This window comes from Pogona vitticeps, chromosome 2 (assembly GCF_051106095.1).
Source record: "Pogona vitticeps strain Pit_001003342236 chromosome 2, PviZW2.1, whole genome shotgun sequence".
NCBI classification, from domain to species: domain Eukaryota; kingdom Metazoa; phylum Chordata; class Lepidosauria; order Squamata; family Agamidae; genus Pogona; species Pogona vitticeps.
The window spans coordinates 176,696,308-176,717,560 of record NC_135784.1 but is presented as its reverse complement, the minus strand read 5'-3'; the positions used below and the strand labels follow the sequence as shown (position 1 = coordinate 176,717,560).

Here is a 21,253-nt window from a genome sequence, read left to right as displayed (position 1 = left end):
TTTGCTTACAAAGCTGTATTGCTTTCTGCAGATATATATATTTAATAGTAGAAAATGCAGCTTAGTGAGTATTTAAATTAGAATATGCTGGTTCCAAAACATGGACCCTTTTCAACAGTGTATAATAAAATTAATACTGAGCATGACGGTACGGCCCCCCACATGGCCATGGGTGGGAGGGTAGGAGTGCCATTATGACCTAGTAGGTAATAGACATCCTTCCTCCCCCATTCATCTGGCATGAGTTGGGGGAAATAAGCATACACAGTGAGGTAGCAGTGGCAAGCTTAAGAGGAGCAGGTGTGGTCAGATGCTGTGGGTCACAGTCTCTGCTCCTCACAGTATCACCAATAAGGGCACATGATAGGAGTTGTAATTTGACATCTGGCTGGCCACACATTTCCCATTTCTGAGTTGGGGCTTGCGTGGATTGTTATGGTTTCTGCTCTCTGTATCAGGAGCAAGATATATTTTGGTACCAGATTGGGAACTCATCTGGTGGCGGTCTCTGAGCTTCAGAAAAAAATGGCTTCATCTGAGATGAAGTGAAGAACAATTACTAGGCAGTTCCACGCTCCCAACACTGATTCACAAGCGGATATTTCCTCTTAATCGGAGTACAGCGACATCAAGTATTAGCTTGCCACGTGAGCTGCTACACCCAGAACTTTTGGACAGTGCTGTTCGCTGCGGGTCTTCTTGTGTCACAGAGTGCAAACAACCAGGAAAATGTGGCCTTTGTGAGCCTTCCCTTAAGCTCTGGTATCTGCGTCTCTGACCTTGAACTGATGTCACCCAAAAGCATTGTGGCCAAGATGTCAGACAAGTCTTGCCTTCGGCCTTGAAGCTGTGATGGCTTCTACAAAAGCACAAATGGGTCTGTTTGGCCCCTGAAAAAAAGAAATCCCATAAATCGCAATAGGAATGCCAGTCTCAAGGCCAATCAAAATACTACACTGTTGGAAGATTTCAGGTTGCCGCCAAGCTAGATGTTAAGCAAAGGGAAGGCAGGGAAACGGGGAGAAAAAAAGGTAGGTATTATCCCAAATGCTGCCATCTGCAACAGTCCTAAAATGGAGGGCGGGCAAATACAATTGTGCCTGCTTCTCACAAAGTGCAAGTTCAGAGTTCAGGATTACTGAAATAAAGAAACAATCATAGGTGTTGCTCTTATTTTTACAAAAATATCTAAGTAGCTACTTGTCCCTCTGTAATGGTCCAGTCACACTCGGGAAGCCACTGCTTAATGCTGCAACTGCTTTGTGTGATTTCTACCAATGCGAAGCTGGCAACAAAGCAAAGTGAAATTGGGTGTCAAGATGTACAGGTCCACGAATCCAAACTGTGTATGCCAGGCCTCGGATCGGGCCAAGCCAGAAGTCTAGCATCTCAAGGGAGATCTCGCAAAGCCTGTAAACGTTACAAGGTTCCTATGAAATGTCGAAGTGTTGTCTCAATGTTGAGCGTGGGTGGGTACCGTTGCTGAAATGCCACTGGAGTCTTGCAGGCTGCTTCCAATTATGCCTTAAGAGCCCTTTTCTTTAGCTGAGATCCTAGGAGAAAAAAAGGGGGAAAACTGGTTGAACTAAGAGAAAAATGAGACCTGCTGGATTGGTTGTCTGCTAGAAGCACCAGCTGCCCCCAAGCTGGTCAGTTCTGGTAAGAGACCTTGTTTAGAATTAAAATATTGGGAACAACCCTTTACAGTAGCTGGGAGGTAGGCTGAAATGTAACATTGCACACCAAGTCCTTCAAGCCAGTGCAGGGTGGCTTTTAGGAATATACTCGTAGGCTAAAATATAGTGTGACTCCAAAGATGGTTGAGTGTGTAAAATGTAAAGAGGGAAGCCATCTACACTGCTTTGAGCAAACGGATACCGGTGTAAGAAATATTAAAGGTAAAGGTAAAGGTCCCCCTTGACATTTTTAGTCCAGTCGTGTCTGACTCTAGGGGGCGGTGCTCATCCCGTTTTTCAAGCCAGCGTTTGTCCGAAGACAGTTTCCGTTGCCACGTGGCCAGTGTGACTAGGGAATGCCATTTTACCTTCCCACTGAGGTGGTACCTATTTATCTACTCACATTTGCATGCTTTTGAACTGCGAGGTTGGCGAGGAGCTGGGACAAAGCGACGGGAGCTCACTCCGTCACGTGGATTCAATCTTACGACTGCTGGTCTTCTGACCCTGCAGCACAGAGGCTTCTGTGGTTTAGCCTGCAGCGCCACCACGTCCCTGTCTTGATAAATGTGTTCTTTTGGAACATGGAGGAACCGAGCATTCTGCCCATCATTTATATCAGGAATGGGTAGAAGCTACACTTCTGGGTGATCTGTAGTAGATCAAGGATTCCTGACTTAAAAACAGAAGTAACAAGCCTTCTCCACCAATCGGGAGTGAGAAACCCATGTCTCTCAAGCTGTTGTGGATTTTAACCACATCACCTCCAGTGAGCATAACCAATATAGAAGCTGAATTCCAAAAGTCTGAATAATGTAATTATTCAGGATAGGGTAGATAAATTCCAACAATCTGAATAACATAGTAGTTTCCCCCTGTGCTTGCTACTGTGTATGGATATGGGTTTTCTTAAGGCACAGAGCCCTGCTAGGAACTACCCGGAGGCCTACAAATAGCCATGGAAATCTCCTCACTTTCCTGAGCCTTCACCACTATTTGTCCACTGCACATCCAATTTTCTTTGTCTAACCATGGGAGCTAGAAACATCCTTCCTCTTAAATGAAATGACAAATTCTGTGGTGATTTTTTTTAAGGGATAGGGATGTGAGCATGTCATTAGCCTAATTCAGGCCTTTTACTGTGGTACAATCCAATATGTTCCATCTCCATCACAAACGGCATAGACACGGTGATCAGCCAACACAGGGTAGTCATAGATGGTGTTTCCTTTGGACAAAGTGGGCAGTTCTAAACACTTCTGACTAACATAAATCAGATCCTGCATATCCAGGCAAATACACATGCACACCAACCCAACAATTCCTGTTGAAGGGCTGTAGTTTTTGTTATGCCATCAGCGTTTAAATGGAGCACTTATTAAAAGCAACTGTAACATTTTAAAAGGAGAGAATCTATGTATAAATATGAAAATAAATATGCCAATTAAGCAAATGTATACACCTTTGCTTATTTTCCACAAGAGGTACATCTTTTCATGAAGTATTGCTCACACTCTTTAATGTTTTGGTAATTATAAAGACCAAAACTTGGCTTTAAAATAAAAGTGGTAGCAATGCATAGGATTACAAAATCTGTATAGGATAACAATTCTTATGCATTCCAGTTGTGGAAACTCACAGAAAATACAGCATTATGTAAACAGTTTCTGGGCTGTCTGTATACCTTGATTTTTTAAAAAATCCACATCAGGGAATCTCAAATTTTTAAACGACTACATGCTTCTTGATTTTACATTTGTTATTTTTAAAGAACCTGCCTGCAGCAGGTTCTTTAAAGAGAGAACGGATGCTTCCGACTATACAGAAACATCACTGTTCCTGGATTAGACCAGTCTGAATGGGGGAACTGTATGACTGGAATCTATGCTTCATACTCTCCCCACCCTCTCTCAATGTAGGGTTAAACTTTCTGTCCTATGGGGAGAAAAGCAACAAATGATTTCAATAAATTTAAAATAATAACTAAAATAATAATTTAACATATAAATAATTTTACATATAATAACTTAAATTATATACATGTACATTAAATTATGTATATGTCACCTTTCTCCTCATAAGGAGAATATATAAGATATATGTATATTTTATATTATATATATATATACATATATTAAAAAGAGGCCAAAAAAGCTGGGAAATATTCAGAGGTATAGTCCAAGAAAGCAACAGTTCAAGTTGTTATGCCAGTTCAGACGGTCTAGCTTGGTATTGCCAACACGGTACCAGCATCTCTCCAGCATGTCAGCCTTTCCCAGGCAGAACTAGTGATGCTCGGAATAGCATCTGGGGCCCTCTGGAGGCAGAACAGGCCCTTCATCACAGAGCTTCACCTCTTCAGAGAATCTGCCCTACAGATGAACAGTCAACAGTGTGATTCTGCCACCTCCAGTCTCAGCTACTGGGCCCAGCAAAAGACACAATCTATAGTCAATGGATTCCCCAATCTAGTGATGTGACCAGAGAAGAGCTTGGGAAAGTTATTTTTTTAGACAAAGGCCACAATCCCTCCAGCGTCCATGTTGACTGGGGAATGTTGGAGGTTTTCATCCAAACATGCAGTTTTTCCAATATCTGGAAGCCCAGCTTTCCTGAGCTTTCCATCGGGCTCCCTTGTGTCCAATAATCAAGGTCGCGACAGGAAAACACCTCGTTATGTGCCACTCTTAGGAAACACGAGGACATGCCCTTCTTTCTCAGAGAAACATGGCAGAATGTGCTTTTCCTCTGCTAAAGTCTGCCCTGCAGCTTTTTGAGCAGAAAGAGTTAACTGACTAGATCACTCTCCTAACAATCTGGTCCTACTTATCCTGAAGCAGCTTCTCTATCCCATTCGCCAATATGTACTGTCTGAACAAGGCAGTGATGGAGGAGGAGAAACATAAAAATGTTATGAATGCAGATTTACAGTTAGATAGATACCAGAAATTTCAAAGTCAGAAGCATCTTCTGACAGTCCAGGACTGAATTGCTATTGAGAAGGGGAGGGGGTTGAAATCTGAGGAAAGCAGCAGCAACACATGGGTTTTATGTGCAGTCATCCTGAAAAGCTCTCTAAGGGACTAAATAGGTACAAGTCCATGAAAGTGCATGGCAGAATTGGTATATTAATAGCTTATGTTATTGAAATTGCTCTATCTCAACATACATTTTAAAAAAGGAGGTGGGGGGGAATCTGGTCCTGATAAAGAAAAACTGGTGGAATATATACAACGAATTGATGTGTCACTTCTCTTTCAGCCCAAGCACAAGCCAAGACCTGATGCTGGCCTGAATCAGAGATATGGCATCAGTCTCTTCTCATCTTAACTGATATCTTACATTTTTTAAACAAAATGTTGACTTGCTAGTCTACAGCTGCAATATTGATTCAATTAACATTTTGATGAAGAGTACTCCCAATTAACTGGACAGGTTTTTCCCCCCTTTGTTTTCAAGTTAATGACTTTCACTAAACTTACTTACCAAAGCGAGTACTGGTAGGACTTAGAAGAGACCTTCCCCCTTATCTCTCCCACAAGAGACTTTTCCAAGGATGTACAGTAGCTTAATGTAGCAAAAGCAACACAGTCTGGTGGGACCTTAAAGATGAACACTATTTATGCGACGTAAAAGATAGCAGCAGCAGCCCACGAAAGCTTAAGACCAGTGAAATTTCACTGTCTTTAAGGTGCCTCAAGATCTCCCATTGCTTCTATGTGAGAGCATGTCTCTTCTCAGATGTGTCAATATAAAACCCAAGGACATCCCTTTAAACAATTCCTCAATATAGACCTGAGGAAGCAATGAATCTGGATGGATTTAAGCAGCAGGCAGCCCAGCCCTATTTACTCTTGTTCCCCAAGAGGAAAAATCTGTGGGATGAGGAAAAGTTGCTCACACCCAGCCCATGGTGAGACAGCCCTCTGGTTGGGTTGAGGGGGAGATCCAAGGCTAAATCTCTCCTTTAAGAAGGGACTGTCCTCCATGTCCTGACTCAAAAACCAGCCGCTTCCTGTTTGCCTCCTTTGCAGCTTGATCCTGAGCCCACACATCTAAGGAGCAAAAGACCACCCTTACCCCCGCCCTCAAACCCAGTGCCCCTCCCAGTGTTAATAAGGTTAGACATGCAGTGAGTGAGACAAAGACCCTCCCCCCCTTTCCAAGGTTGCCTCAATCATTCAGCAATAAGGCTAAATAAATACACTCTCTTTATTCATCTGTGGTTTATGTACATTGGCAAACAGTACAGGCTCTTTGTTTTTCTCCTTTTAAAAAAGCAGAATTTGTAGAAAATGATCAGCAAATCTAAAAACAAAAAACAAAACCCAGTTAACACAGTGTTATTTTTCATAATCTTCTCATCCCAGCCCAGCCAGAACAGGGGGGGAAAAAACCACCAACCTCCACACCTAACACCTAAACCCCACATCTAGGGTTAGTACTGCCCAGTCCCCCAATATCGCAACCAGCCAGGCAACACAGAATCACAAGCGTTTAGGAAAAAGGCAGTCTAAATCTTAGCAACCCTCATGCGACTGTTAACAGAGGATAGAAACTGAGGCACCACGATGGACACTGCCTGACTCCCCTTCCATCATGTTTCAGTTCAAATCTGCACAAGATGTGAACCATCAAGCTGACTGCAGCCCAACCGCCGTGGCGAGCACCTCACAAGGCACTGCTGGACTAGATGCCCACTCGGACATACGACGGCAGAAGCACGCGGCAGATGAGACATGTACGGCTGCCTTCACCTTAATGGGCCATATATACATGGTGCACCTGCAAGCTGGCCAGGAATCATGGTGGCAGTTTAGACACACATTGAAACACGCACACTGGATCCACTCTGTGATCTATGAAAGCAGCAGATTGGTATCAGCTGTCAGTAGCAGGAAGCATCCTGATGCATAGATACTCTCAGTGGATGCCACTCTGTTCCAGAGGGGCCAGGATACAAATCTTGGTTTCCAAGGACCCCCCCCCCCCTTTACATAGGAAGGCATTGAAGGGTTTCTTTCCTCCCTTTGTTCTCCACCTGATACAAGTCTAACTTCATACACACTTTGTCCACAGGCAGCAGCCCTGTCCAAATAGCATGTTTTCGTCGCCATTGCTACAGTTTCAATCCAACTGCCTCATATGTTAAAGGAGAGAGTTAGCTTGTGCTTTCATCTGGCCAAGTCTTCCCTCGTTGCAAAACCTTTATTAATATCTAGTGCTTTATGCCTCCCTGCCCCAAGGATCCTCAAGTGCTAAGGATACCAAATTCAGGCTGGTGGCAAGAAATGATGATGCACATCCAGCCCCCATTCTCCTGTAATCTAGTAGGTCACACAGACACTCAGATTTTCAGTCAGAATTGAACCAGGACCTCCTAGCAGCCCACTCACTCATTCCTGGTTTCCATACCCAGCAGACAATCCTGACTTCCCCCAATTTCAGATACACACACAGGGATCTAGTTCTATCTCTCCCACTTGAAACCGACTTCGTTTAGTTTCACAGTAGATATCTTCAACAAAGAGCAAGTAATTCCCCACAGAGTACAGCCCACCCCCTTACGCACTGCGACTACAGTTCAATCCTTCATTCAAAGTGTTCATATAAAAATACACCTCTTTGTAAATTTTCTCTGCACTGCCCAAACTAGACAGATGTTTTGGGGTTGTTTGGGGGGGGGCAAAGGACATGGCTGATCCCAAAGCAGCCATACTCTTCCTCTGCTTCTTGTTGGGGCAGGGAGTGTCCCTGAATAAGGACAGTGGGGGAACAGATATAAAAGTTGAAGGATCTGAAAGGAACAGGGCAACTTGAGTTGGCCACGGCAGAAGAAGGTGGAAGGGGAGTACAGATTAGTTGTATACTACAGGTCCAGTTAATGAGGAGAGGAAACCAATTAATGAGAAGAAAGGAGCTGTCCGGTGAGCTTAAAGGGTAATGGGACCTGATCAGCACAAACTCAAGGACAAAGAAAAGGCAAGGGGATGACAAGGAGGAAAGGAGCCGAGGTGGCCACAGGGCAGGAGAGAAGTAGAGGGTGGAACGGCAGGACAGGATGGGGGGAACAAGTGTTAAGAAAGCTTCACAAAAAAAACCAGCCACAGGTTCAGAAGATGTGGTCTGTTCTTCTCAATTGACCAGCACTGACTTGGACAGGTAGCCATCTGTTGTCACCGAAGGGAGTTCTTTGCTCTCTGCTGCATGACCCTGATGCTGTATAGCCGTCCCCATTAAGGACCGGCTAGCCAAAGGTCCTTTGGGCAAGCTGTATAGGTAGACAGCCCCTATGACCAAGCCTGCTCCTAGAGCAAAGAGCAGGTTGAGATGGAAGTCAAAGAGGTAGATGGAAGCCACGGTGGACACCACGATGGAGAAGGAGGTGGCAAAGCCCTTGAGGATGTTGTCTGCATATTTCACCACTACAGCCACAAGGAGGCCACCGAAGGCCTGGTTCAGGATCACTCCCCACACCAGTGGGGTGTAGCCAAAGAAGAATCCACGCTGAGCCACGGCTGCCCCATCCGTGGACCACATGCCCAACAGCCCCAGCAAGGTCCCAAAGATGCCCAGCTGGACGTTACGAAGCCAGACTGACGCTGCACTTCCCTTGAGGATCTTTTCAAAATAGACCCCGGCAAAACCAGATGAGAGGCACGACACCACCACAGCCACGAGCCCCACAAGGTAGCTCTGTTGCACCTCCTGGCCTCCGGGGGTCACTCTGCCCCCCGTCTGCTGTTGCTCCACTTGGACAATGGCTACACCGGCAAAAAGGAGCACAAGGGACAGCCACTGGAGACGGGAGAGGCTCTTGCGGAGCATCAGCACAGAGAAGACAGCGGTGGTGAGGATCTTCAGTTGATAGGTGACCTGAGAAAGGCAGTGCAGTTTAGTAGGCACCACAATATGCCACATGATGGGAGAAAAGCCAGCCATGCCCTCAACCCATTCTCAAGCTAGCTAAAGAGGTTCCTCTTTTATTACTGGTGCATTACCAACTACATCAGATGAGGGAGTACAGGCTTGTACCCCAATCCCATTCCAGATTGCATCCTGTTCATTGTGTGTAAAATTGCATTGATTCAACAAATGTGAAGCAAACCCACTATAACTCCATATACTCACTGAGAGGATGCAGAGAAAGTGTAGAAAAACAAACAGCTAAAGCAGTAGATAAGCAGAAGCAAATACCTAGGACTTCACATATATTATAACTCCATCTAAGTGGAGCAAACAGGCAAAATGCAGCTCTGGGGACAGACAGAGTTCAACTTCCTGATGAGCTCAGATTTCATTTTAATAAAAGGAACAAGTCTCTAGTCCTTGAGTACGCAAACATACACTTGAAAATAAATCAACAATGTCCAGCTAGTCCCCAGAGGAGTGGCTTATTCTTCACTCTGACTTAACAGAACAAGAATATATTATGCAAAACTATGGAGAGAGAAAAAGTGATGTGCTTAATTTGCCTAATTTATACAGATCACATAATTTAGATTTTCTGGGCTCAGAACACACAGTCCTTGGACATACCTGTAACCTGCTCCAAAGAGACTTCTGGATTATTTTTTTTAAAAGCACTTGGATGCACAAATACCTTTCCAAGGCACCTCTGGCTATTGCAGAAAAGGGTGACTGTTTCTTCTCTAATGAATAATTTCCTATGGCAAATATTTTCAGTGTGGGAATAAGGTGTGTGTGTGGGGGGGAAAGAGTGTTGTCAGTGAAAGCTTGTTAAATAAGTACGGAAACCCACAGCATCTGACTTTAATGACAGCTGTTTTATAAGTATTAGTGCACAATTCAGGATACACAGCATTCAATATAGGTTGGAAGAGTGTGTGAAGGGAATGAACCAATCATTACTGAGCTCTAAGACTCTCTGCGTAAACAGCATTGCAGAAGGCTAGTCCCAAGGTTGGTGTCTCACCTGGAAGGTGGCTGCAGGCAGGTTGGAAATGGCCACATATTGGAGGTTGTTTTGCAGGGTGTAAATGAGAGAAGGCACTGCTAGCTTGAGTGTGTCCATGTACTGCACCACAATGGAGTCATACAGAGAGCTGACAAACTGTTTCAGGTTACCTGGAGAGACACAGACAAACAGAGATGACTGTCTCAGTTGGCAACTATCTTTTAATGAGGATAATTTATTGGTAACCAAAAAGGAATTGGATGACTGAGTAACCCACCCACAGACATCTCCCTCATGAGAATTAAGATTCAAAGTGTTCTTTAATCCTTACGTCTCTAACGTGAACCGCAGTCATGGCACCTCTGCTGCTTCCTCTCATGTGCCTGTGCCTTGGTAAACACAGGGGAATCAGCAAACGAGGTACAGATGGATAGACTAATTGCTACTCTTCACTTTGGGAAACCAGAGTGTCTTCGCTCAGGAAAAGCCATCTAGTCTTTCAAAATGGGAAGTGACAATCTGTTGCAATCAGGAGCCCATGTCAAGGGCCAGCAGAAAAAAGTTCTGGATAGATAAGCAGTGGCATAGAACTGGACATAGAACATCCCTAGAGTACTATGTGGAGGAACAACTGGGTACTACAGGCTCTTTCTACACTTAGTCACACTATTTAACCTCAACTTGTTATCTACTGAACTATGAGGAAGTTCCCGAGAGGGTCCTGACCATGCCAGTCCCCTCCCTCAATATGAGAGCTATGCTACCTATAAAAGCAAATATACTGCTGGCTATGATGGCTAATATCCAGAGTTTTCTTTCAACTAATTCCTTTATAAAGGAATTTCTATGAGTAGACATCATGTATCCCAAAGCAATAAGTTCTACAGGTGAATGTAACCACAAAGGCTTTTTGTTTGAAATCTGGGCCTTTTATCTTTCAGGAGATCAAAGTTTTTTTAATAGATGTAATAGATGAAGTATTTTTCTTATTTATGTATGTAAATATAACCTGTGGCACACACTCAGATTATACTTATCTTTACAACAGTAACACTGAAATCACACCGAGTCCAGCCTAGATGGTAATAACAAAGAACAATTAAGTGAAGACACTGCCAAACATAAAAGAGGTGCATATTTTTCAAGTCGGCCACCCTTAGAAAGACCACTCGTGAGCACAGTGAGTGTGGCCCATTAGAATGAAGTGCTCCTTAGTCCCTCAGACAGAATATTCCCACCTTGTTTCTGGATGAAGATGAGCAGTAAGCAAGTGACTCCCTTAAGGATTTCAGCCATGACCACCGCCGAAGTGGCAAAGAATCGGTCTCCAGGCAGGGTGCGTACATAGCGGATGCTGAGAATGAGAGTGGCATTCTGTACCACCAAGACAGCCAAACTGATGTACTTCAACTGGCGGTTACCTGGGAAAGGGAAAAAGAGAATCAACTCAGCCTCTCAGCTTCAGGGACAAGCAGCAACGGTCACAGTACAACCACGATCAGTCAAGAGACAGAGATTTGGAGAAACATTACCTTTCACAACAAGAGTGTTGGGGATATCTCAGAAGGCAGATGGAAAATCGCACACGGCAGGAATCCTCTTGATACCACATGTATCAGAAGTCACATGGGCATCAGTAACTGGAGTCCCTTTGTAACCACCAAGCCAAATGCAGAGATGGATGGCAGCACACTTTGGGGAACTGGGAAGAATGGCAAGCCCAAATCCACCAACCTTAACATGCTGAGGAAGTATATGCAGACTATAAAACTATTTGCAGACCAGGACACTGAAGACAGAGCATATTAAACCCTTGCCTGAAATAAGTCTGTTTAAAGGGAGATACAAGGACACAAGTCTTTGTTTGATGTGACTTTCAGTCCCAAGCAACTGCAGAGTTAGGTTCACCTCACCTGATACAAGATCAAGACCTACAAGGGTTAATATTTTTCTGGACCACCTGCTAATAATGAAGGCTTGCTCAATAACTTGGCTGCATGAGGTCAGGTGAAATCATAATACTGTATAATCTTCAAACTGCAGAGCTGGAAGGGATCTTGTGGATCATTAAGCCCAGCCCTGTCAAGGAATCCCAGTGGGGAATTGAACTCCTGACTAGAGATGGGTGTATTCATATTAGTATACAAATATGAATACGAATATCCCTGCGCAGCTAGACTTAGCTCACGGATCCACCAGCGGCGGCAGACCCACTCATCCTTCCAATTGTAGCCAGAGTGAAGCTCTCTTCCCGTTTGGCTGGCCACTCGGCAGCCATGCAGGGAGCCTCATCCTCCCTCCCCCTGCCTGGAGAGGCCAGCCGATCGGGAAGAATAACTCCATCTCTACTCCCAACCTCTGTTTCAGCAGTCAGATACCTAAACCACTGAGCTATCCAGCAGTTCTTCGCAACTCAGCTGTTGAACAATATTGCTCCAGCAAAAGATAAAACACCCAGGCTCGCCCATTATAAGTGCAGAACAAAACCTCCCCATAGTCTTTCACATCTACAGAATTAGGTCAGAATGCTATATTAAAAGTCAAGGTCAGAGGTTTCCATCCTGCTCTGCTGACGCTTAAACCGGATCCTTCAAACTACTGGCATCCTGTTTTGTTTGGCTCTGCAAATGTGTCCTGCACCTGGCGCTGCAAACATGCACCTATCAGGAAGTGGGACAGAGAAATGGCACAGTCCCATCTTGTAGAACAACATTCCATTCTTAGGTATAGGAGCAATTCACTTCCTGAAAGAGAAATCCAACCAGAAAAGGCCCAATACAAACCACGAAACTGCCCACAGCAAACAGCTAAATAGGTATTCTCCAGAGCAGGAAGACAATGCAACTTCTGTTGTTGAAATTCTAACCAGGGACTTTCTCATGTTAGTTTTAAAATTTGCCTATCTTCAAACCATAGAAGCAGTGGTTAAATCAAACATCTGTACTGCATCATATGATAGATAGCCTGAGTAACAGGCTAGCTAGGTTAAGTCGATCTAGGTCCTTCAGGAAGTTCACAAGGCAGGCACAATAATGAGTATGACAGATTTCTATAGCTGCATCTGGTAATCAAAGACCTACTGCCTTTGAACAGGCATGGCAGACATATGAGCCATCTTCATAGGAACAACAAGAAGAATAAATCTAAACTAATGATTATCTACACGACTAGCTGTGATGACTCCTGTACAGCAGTCATGCATTATACTAGCAATTATTGTTAATATGATAATAAAATACTCAACCCTGGTTCCTCAAAGCTATTAGCAGTTTCTGCCTACCAGTTTGCTGGCCTCTTTCAACAAAAAGAAAAAGAAAAGGCAGGGAGGAAGAAGAGAGAAAGGGATAAGGAACAAAGGAAGGAGCACATAATATAATGCTTCCACAGTGACCACATAATATAATGCATCCACAGGCATTAATATTCATTCAATCGCTTCAACGGTCTCAATGGAAACAGATGGAATCCTTCCCCCCCCCCCACCAAACACTACTATGCACACCGACATGGACGTTTTAGTCCTCGAGGCAAATGCACCAGGCAAGCAGTCAACTACCCCGGAGCTTGCACACATCGAGGGAAGGAAGACGGCAACGCTTAAAGCGCGCGTCGAGAGTAGACAACTTGTGGCCCCCTCCAGATGTTGTTGCACTACAACTCCCAAAGTCCCCGGTCACAACTAGCAGGGGCTAATGGGAGCTGGTTCCAACCACACCCGGAGGGACCCAGGTGTGCGTGAAGTGGCGGCGAAGAAGGGAGAAGCATCCCCGCAAAGGATGTTAGGAATCCGGCGGGTGTCAAAAAAGAACCAACCCTCTTATTTGCACGTCTCTCCCTGTTCCCCACATCCGCCCGCGCCCCCCTCCATCCAGGCAGGGAGGACTTTCTCCTGGCCCAGCCCCATGGCAGGTTCCGAGGAAAAAGGATGCAGGTGCCCCCACTCTCACCTCCTGCAGCCACTGTTGGGCTCCCGCCACCGCCGCTTCCCGGGACCCCAGCCGCTGCCATGGTGGCAACCGCTGGGCAACCGAGCTACCCCACCGCAGCCGGCACTTCCGCATCCCAGTCGCTCGTCCGCTTCCGCTTCCGGAAAAAAAAAGTGTCGAAAGTCATAAAGGCGGAGTAAAAGGAAGGGCATCCTTAAACCAACGCGTTTCCATAGAGATCGTCCTCCTTAGAACGTCCGACGCAGGGACCACAGTAAATACGTAGGTCTATAAAATCATAGACTTAGGCAAGGGTAGACTGACACAAACTGTACGACTTCCACTTCTCGTTTGCTACGCCTACCATCTAACGGCAAAACTGGAGCAGAACCTCTTCACGCAAGTCTTTTAATTGTAAAAGACGGACTGTTTGTTTGTTTGTTTTTAAAGAGAGAACATCAGACCAGCATAGGAAACAAGAGCAAGGGCTGAAAAGCAACATCCCCCATCACTGCCTCTTACCTCCTTCGCCAACCTCAAACAGGCCCCTCCATTTGTTTGGTACTACTACATCCATCATCCCCAGCCAGCATAAGCATTGGCCGTATTGCCTATCGACCGTGTAGCTCAAGCTGTGTAGCCTCTGGAAGGCGCCATGTCTGGAAAGATTACAATGTTAAGCATCGAAACACTGTAATTGATAGAGTTATTTGTATCTCTTTATTAGTAGTAGAAAACTGGGCATGGAGGAAGGACTTTTGGGGGGGGGGGAGAGACTCATCAACCACGTGAGTCCTTCTGATTTTGCACTCTTCTGTCATTCTCTCTGCCCTATAATAAGGTCAGCTTCAAACAGAATATTTTTAAAGCCCTTTAACTAAACATTGGAACTCTGTGGCTTCTTACACCAGTCTAAAAACTGATTTTTTTTAAAAAAAAAAAACTCTTTGCAGTTATTTTAAAGCTTGTGTGCATTTTTTTACCTGAAAACTACCAAGACTTTTTCATGAAACTGTGTATTGACTTTGAGAGTGGAGTAGTCTAGAGGAGACAATTTAAATAAATTGAACTTCATTAAAGCCTCAGGGGTATTTGGGAGGGTTGTGGATCAAAGTCACCCCTCCCGGCTGCTTTCCCACCCAGTCACTCAGTACTGTACTGTGGTGATCAGACATGTGTTCCACTGTAATATCTTTGCTTCTACTTTGAAAAGCAACTGAAAGGGTAATGATATATGAATGCTAATTACAATTGTGATAAAGGCCAGGATTTCTGCCTTGTCCTTTATTTCATATTTGCCACTCCACAAAGAAAAAATAATGCCCAGAATCCTACTGGTTTTTACATATATCTAATAACCCTTCACAGATTGCTGCCTTGTGGCAAAGGGGCTTGAGTAATTCAGAAGCTATGGGCTATGCCGTGCAGGGCCACCCAAGACGGACAGGTCATAGTGGAGAGTTCCGACTAAACGCAATCCACCTGGAGTAGGAACCGGCAATTCCACTCCAGTATCTTTGCCAAGAATGCCCCATGATCAGAAACAAAAGGCTAAAAGATATGGCGCTGGAAGATGGGACCCTCAGGTCGAAAGGCGTCCAACGTGCTACTGAGAAAGAGCGGAGGACAAGTACAAGTAGCTCCACAGCTAATGAAGTGGTTGGGCCAAAGCCGAAAGGACGCTCAGCAGTGGACATGCCTAGAAGTGAAAGGAAAGTCCAATGCTGCAAAGAAAACTACTGCAAAGGAACCTGGAATGTAAGATCTAAAGCTGGATGTGGTCAAACAGGATATATCAAAAATAAACATTGACATCCTGAGCATCAGTGAACTAAAATGGATGGGAAAGGGCGAATTCAATTCAGATGATTATCATATCTACTATTGTGGGCAAGAATCCCATAGAAGGGGTCACTCTCATAGTCAACAAAAGCGTGGGAAAAGCTGTAATGGGATATAATCTCAGAAATGATAGAATGATTTCAATATGAATCCAAGGCAGACCTTTCAACATCACAGTAACCCAAGTTTATGCACCAACTACCAATGCTGAAGAGGCTGATATTGACCAATTCTATGAAGAATTACAACACCTTCTAGAACTGACACAAAAAAAGATGTTCTTGTTATTATAGGGAACTGGAATGCTAAAGTAGGGAGCCAAGAGATAAAAGGAACAACAGGCAAGTTTGGCCTTGGAGTTCAAAACGAAGTAGGGCAAAGGCTAATAGAGCTTTGTCAAGAGAACAAGCTGGTCATCACAAACGCTCTTTTCCAACAACATGAGAGGAGACTCTACACATGGACATCATCAGATGGGCAATACCAAAATCAGATTGATTATATTCTCTGCAGCCAAAGATGGAGAAGCTCTATACGGTTATCAAAAACAAGACCTGGAGCTGATTGTGGCTCTGATCGTCACCTTCTTATAGCAAAACTCAAGCTTAAACTGAAGAAAGGAGGAAAAACCACTGGGCTAGTCAGGTATAATCTAAACCAAATCCCTTATGAATACACAGTGGAAGTGAAGAACAGATTTAAGGAACTAGATTTGGTGGACAGAGTGCCTGGAGAACTATGGATGGAGGCTCGTAACATTGTACAGGAGGCAGCAACAAAAACCATGCAAAGAAAAGGAAATGCGAGAAAGCAAAGTGGCTGTCCAACAAGGAGAAGGGAAGCAAAATGCAAGGGAGATAGGGAAAGTTACAGAAAATTGAATACAGACTTCCAAAGAATAGCAAGGATAGACAAGAAAGCCTTCTTAAATGAACAGTGCAAAGATATAGAGGAAAATAATAGAAAGGAAAAACCAGAGATCTGTTCAAGAAAATTTGAGATATTAAAAGAAAGTTTTGTGCAAAGATGGACATGATAAAGAACAAAAATGGTAGGGACCTAACAGAAGCAGAAGACATCAAGAAGGGGTGGCAAGAATACACAGAGGAATTATACCAGAAAGATCTGGATGTCCTGGACAACCAAGATATTGTGGTTGCTGACCTTGAGCCAGACATCCTGGAGAGTGAAGTCAAGTGGGCCTTAGAAAGCATGGCTAGCAACAAGACCATTGGAGGTGATGGCATTCCAGTGGAACTATTTAAAATCTTAAATGATGACGCTGTTAAGGTGCTATACTCAATATGCCAGCAAGTTTGGAAAACTCAGCAGTGTCCAAAGAATTTGAAAAGATTAGTCTACGCCCCAATCCCAAAGAAGGGCAGTACCTAAGAATGCTCCAACTACCGTACAATTGCACTCATTTCACACGCTAGCAAGGTTGTGCTCAAAATCCTCCAAGGTAGGCTTCAGCAGTATGTGGACCGAGAACTCCCAGAAGTGCAAGCTGGATTCCGAAGGGGCAGAGGAACTAGAGACCAAATTGCTAACATACGCTGGATTATGGAGAAAGCCAGAGAGTTCCAGAAAAACATCTACTTCTGCTTCATTGAAGAGAACTCACTCCCAAAGCATTAAAACCTTTTCAACTACAAGACCAGGCATGTATAAAAATATATAGTGCAGATATAAAAATATCTAATGCAAAGACAATAGAGAAAGAAGCAAATCAAGCCTTTCCGACCCGGAAGTTTCAGAGTCTGGGAAAGGTCCCTGCAAGGGCCCTGACCTATGTCCCCAGCAGATGTTTACAGGGCTGAGAGAGCAACTTCTCTGGAAGATCTTAAATCGCGTTTACTCAAAAATGCATCACGCCGACTTCATTGGGACTGAACTCACACAGAAGCATGCACAGGGTTATTGTTAAGTACTTTTCCATATTGTGGGTAGAAAGAGAGTGGATGTTGGCAGATGCCTTGCCAAGGAACCACCATAGATTATAGCATAGGCATCCTTCAGTCTCAAGAGACTATGGTAACATGCTCTGAATCGAGGAGTGTCCTCTCCAGAGCATGAAGCCTGGGTAAGGTAATATGGAGGATAGGCTGTTACCCAAGCAGCAGATCCCCCCTCTCCACATTGCTGAAATGGTCCAATGGAAAGGCAAGAGCCAATACAACTGCCTTGTGGCTATATCCACTGATGCAAAAGGCTTCAGGAGTTAACCTCGAGGCAAAATCTGGAGCTGGAGTCCCGAAGGCAGCATGTGTCATTCTGCCAACTCCTGCGACGTTGCTGGAACCATAGATTATATGTTGTTCACTTTCAGTTAAATTAATTGCTGTGGGTACAATATTTTCCCAACCAGTTGCTCTCCACATGTGAAGGACTATGACTCCCATCATCCCCAACCATCCCATCTGGATGGCATCACCCTGGATAAGAATGGTATATATTTATAATTGTATAGTAATAGATCAAATCACCCCTCCTTTACCTTGTGTTGCAACAAAGCCTCTTCCTTGAACCCAAGGATTCTGCCTCTCCCAAAAGCCACCTCTGACCCAGTTCCCTGCCTCTGCTACTAATTTCTAGGGATGAAACAACTTCCGACCGGATGTTGCAATTGGGAAGGGCCCAGGCAGGTACACGAAGGACTCACGCAGGTGAACAGCGCAGGTCTTGTCAGGGTGCGGCAGGGAAGTGTGTGCCCAGGCAGAGAAGTAAACACTCGAGTGACGCTGGGGAAGCCACTGTGCGTCACTTCTTGATCCTGTTTGGCATTCCTAGGCCAACACCCCTGAGGGAGAAGGTTTACAGGAACATCTCCTGCTGATTTCACAAGTCAAGCATTCCTCCCCCCCCCCCCCCCCCCCCGGCACTAGAACATTTGATTTCTCAATAAGGGAGTGGCATTCAGTTGTCATGTCAACAGCAAGTGATAAGAGAACCCAAAGGCGTGGATTGAGTTTGTCTTTCTCTACTCAAATAGGTATTCTGCACAAGACTCAACTACTTCTGGACTCAGGCTGGGCAGTGTGTGGCCTCTAGAGGTAATTGGACAACAACTCCCAGCAAACCCTAGTCGGCATAGCCAGTGGTGAGCGTTGAAATCTGACAACACCTAGAGAGCCACAGTCACACAACCTCTTTCTAGAGTCTGGGCTAACAGCTCACCCACACAGTGGTGTTGTCCGACATTATTCTGAGGTTGTTCTGGGTCATTTTGGTTTGTTGTTGTTGTGGTTGTTGTTGTTGTGGTTGTTGTTGCAGTAGAGACCATTCCAACATTGGCTTCCACACAGGGGGAGGGTAGATATACTGGGATGCACTGGGTTGTGCTAGTGCCTCCTGTCTACACACATCCAAAATTGCTGTCTGTCATCTCACACCCAGCAGAGATGGCTCTTCTCTTTGGCCTCTCTTCTGCATCCTCTCCTCGCCAACTTCCTCTCTCTCCCTGTCCCTCCTTATTCCACCTGCCAACCAACCTCAAACTTCCACATTTTTACCTGTTCTACTGTTTCACTACATTGTCTCATCACATGGTTTCACAAAATATAATTTTAATTAATGTATTTATTTTTAAAATAGTTTTCACTCGTTTTCTAGGGAAATGGGTTTTCCCAGAAGCCCTCACTATCACCAGTCTTGCTGGCTGGGGTTTCTGAGAGTTGCAGTCCAAGAACACCTGGGTTACTAGGAGGTGTTTAGGGTTTCGTCCAGAGGCCTTTACATCAAGAGAAGCCAGACGTCAAGGCTTGTGGGGAGGGGAGTCTAGTTTGTATCACTAGACTTCTGAGGTTGACAAACCAAAGCCGGGACAAAATATTGGCTTAGGCAAGTATGCACATGATAAAAACGCCTCTGAGGCTCAGACCAAGAATTTGCAATCAGTACCGGACAAAAAACTCAAAAGAGATAGAGAGCACTCTTGGTTTTTACCCAAGCATTGTTTCTCCCCAGCAACTTCAGGTACATTTCAGTTGTTAGAATATTATTAGATTATTGGAAGTCAAAGGCCTTGGCCAATCTCCTGCATCTCGCATAAAATGTATACATTCATATAATCTAACACCAGAGGGTCTGACTCAAAGAAAGAAGCCTCCACCTTTAGTCAACAAGACCTGAGTCATTAACCATAGGACTTTTTTTGGGGGGGGGGTCAGGAATACAGGGCGTCGCCTACATCAGAAACTGTTTGTTAGATATATTTGGCAGAGATGTGGCACCACCAGATTTTCATCTAACTTCCAGCTGCCTCTGGTTAAGTTGCAATTCCTGTGCTTTCTGGTGCCTTGCCCAGTTTTTCCAAAACAAGTGTGGTTTTGATATCGGAATTTCTCCTATATGAACTATATGAACTTTGATCTAACTATATTAGATCAAGATAGCAAGTGTAATTTCACAGCAACAGTATAGCAAGTAGGGGGAGTTTGTTTGTTTTTAAGAAACCATTCCTCTCTTTTATTTTTTATAGACGTTTATCCCCATGCAAAAGGCTGGACTGGAGGAATCCCAAGCCAGAATTAAGATTGCTGGAAGAAATATCAACAACCTCAGATATGCAGATGATACCACTCTGATGGCAGAAAGTGAGGAGAACCTCTTAATGAGGGTGAAAGAGGAGAGCACCAAAAATGGTCTGAAGCTCAACATCAAAAAAACTAAGATCATGGCCACTGATCCCATAACCTCCTGGCAAATAGAAGGGGAAGATATGGAGGCATGAAAGATTTTACTTTCTTGGGCTCCATGATCACTGCAGATGGTGACAGCAGCCATGAAATTAAAAGACACCTGCTTCTTGGGAGGAAAGCAATGACAAACCTCAACAGCATCTTAAAAAGCAGAGACATCGCCTCGCCAACAAAAGTCCGCATAGTCAAAGCTATGGTTTTTCCAGTAGCGATGTATGGAAGTGAGAGCTGGACCATAAAGAAAGCTGACCACTGAAAAATTGATGCATTTGAATTGTGGTGCTGGAGGAGGCTCTTGAGAGTCCCCTGGACTGCAAGGAGAACAAACCTATCCATTTTGAAGGAAATCAACCCTGAGTGCTCACTGGAAGGACAGATCCTGAAGGTGAGGCTCCAATACTTTGGCCATCTCATGAGAAGACTCCCTGGAAAAGACTCTGGTGTTGGGGAAGTGTGAACGAAAGAGAAGTTATTACTGTTAGGCAGACTTATATCTCAGGTTTCCTATCACCCCACATCTGGGATGGTAGGGAAGGCAGAAAATGGTTGGCTATTTAATATATTACTGTCTTTTTAATGACAAGGAGGTAAAGAGGCTTAATTATGGGCTTCATTTTAAACTAAAGAAGTTACTTTTTTTAAAAGGGGTACAACTTCCAGAAATTTCCAATCAGTATGGCCTTTTCCATCTCTGCAATGTACCAAAGTTGTTCCAGTTCTCCTGGATTGTCTGAAATCTGACCATTTTATAGTATTTGTCACTTAAGTAGTTCTTGCTGTCAGAAAGGTGATCAGGTTGTCTTCATCCTATCTGGAATACCAAGGCTTTGTAAGGATTAAATACAGTACTGTTCAACCGATGTGGTTTAAGTATCAAGAGGTATGTCTGGAGCTGTTCTTCTCAGTCACCTTCATGTCTCCAATTCCGTAGGTTATATAAAAAAAGTAAACAGTGCATTCCCATTGCAGATGCTATTAACACTGTGTGTCTCCAGAACCATGATGAAAGAAGATTTGCAAGGCAGCTGTTTCCAATGGCCACATACAGACTGCAGACAAGGAATTTAGGATTTAGGGTCAACAGAAGATATCCAATGTACACTACACAGAGGAATCTAGGAAGTTGCTCTAGACTGAGCGGTCACATCCTTTATCCAGCTCACTATGTTTTCAGGCAGAGTTGTTTCCTGA

At 44.3% G+C, this 21,253-nt stretch overlaps 1 protein-coding gene across 2 annotated transcripts; it reads right to left on the bottom strand.

Moving 5' to 3' along the window:
• Positions 1-19,807, bottom strand: SLC35A2 (solute carrier family 35 member A2). Of its 2 annotated transcripts, none has more exons than XM_020814303.3 (5): positions 13,542-19,807; positions 10,833-11,015; positions 9,613-9,764; positions 7,831-8,552; positions 1-1,553 (listed from the first exon to the last, which is right to left on the bottom strand). In XM_020814303.3, exons 1-5 carry the CDS (start codon positions 13,600-13,602, stop codon positions 1,526-1,528), a joined length of 1,146 nt encoding a protein of 381 aa, XP_020669962.2. In that variant the 5' UTR covers positions 13,603-19,807; the 3' UTR covers positions 1-1,525. The 2 variants fall into 2 exon arrangements, with proteins under 2 accessions (XP_020669962.2, XP_078242630.1); XM_078386504.1 differs by lacking the exon at positions 13,542-19,807 and adding an exon at positions 11,127-13,178.
• Between the last annotated feature and the right edge of the window lie 1,446 nt (positions 19,808-21,253).

Coding starts and splice junctions, on each gene's coding strand:
- SLC35A2 (XM_020814303.3), bottom strand. CDS start 13,602: ATGGCAGCGGCTGGGGTCCCGGGAAGCGGCGGTGGCGGGAGCCCAACA. Junction 9,765..10,832: donor CATCTTCATCCAGAAACAAG/GTGGGAATATTC, acceptor GTGTCTCTCCAG/GTAACCTGAAACAGTTTGTC. Junction 8,553..9,612: donor TGCCTGCAGCCACCTTCCAG/GTGAGACACCAA, acceptor TGCCTTTCTCAG/GTCACCTATCAACTGAAGAT.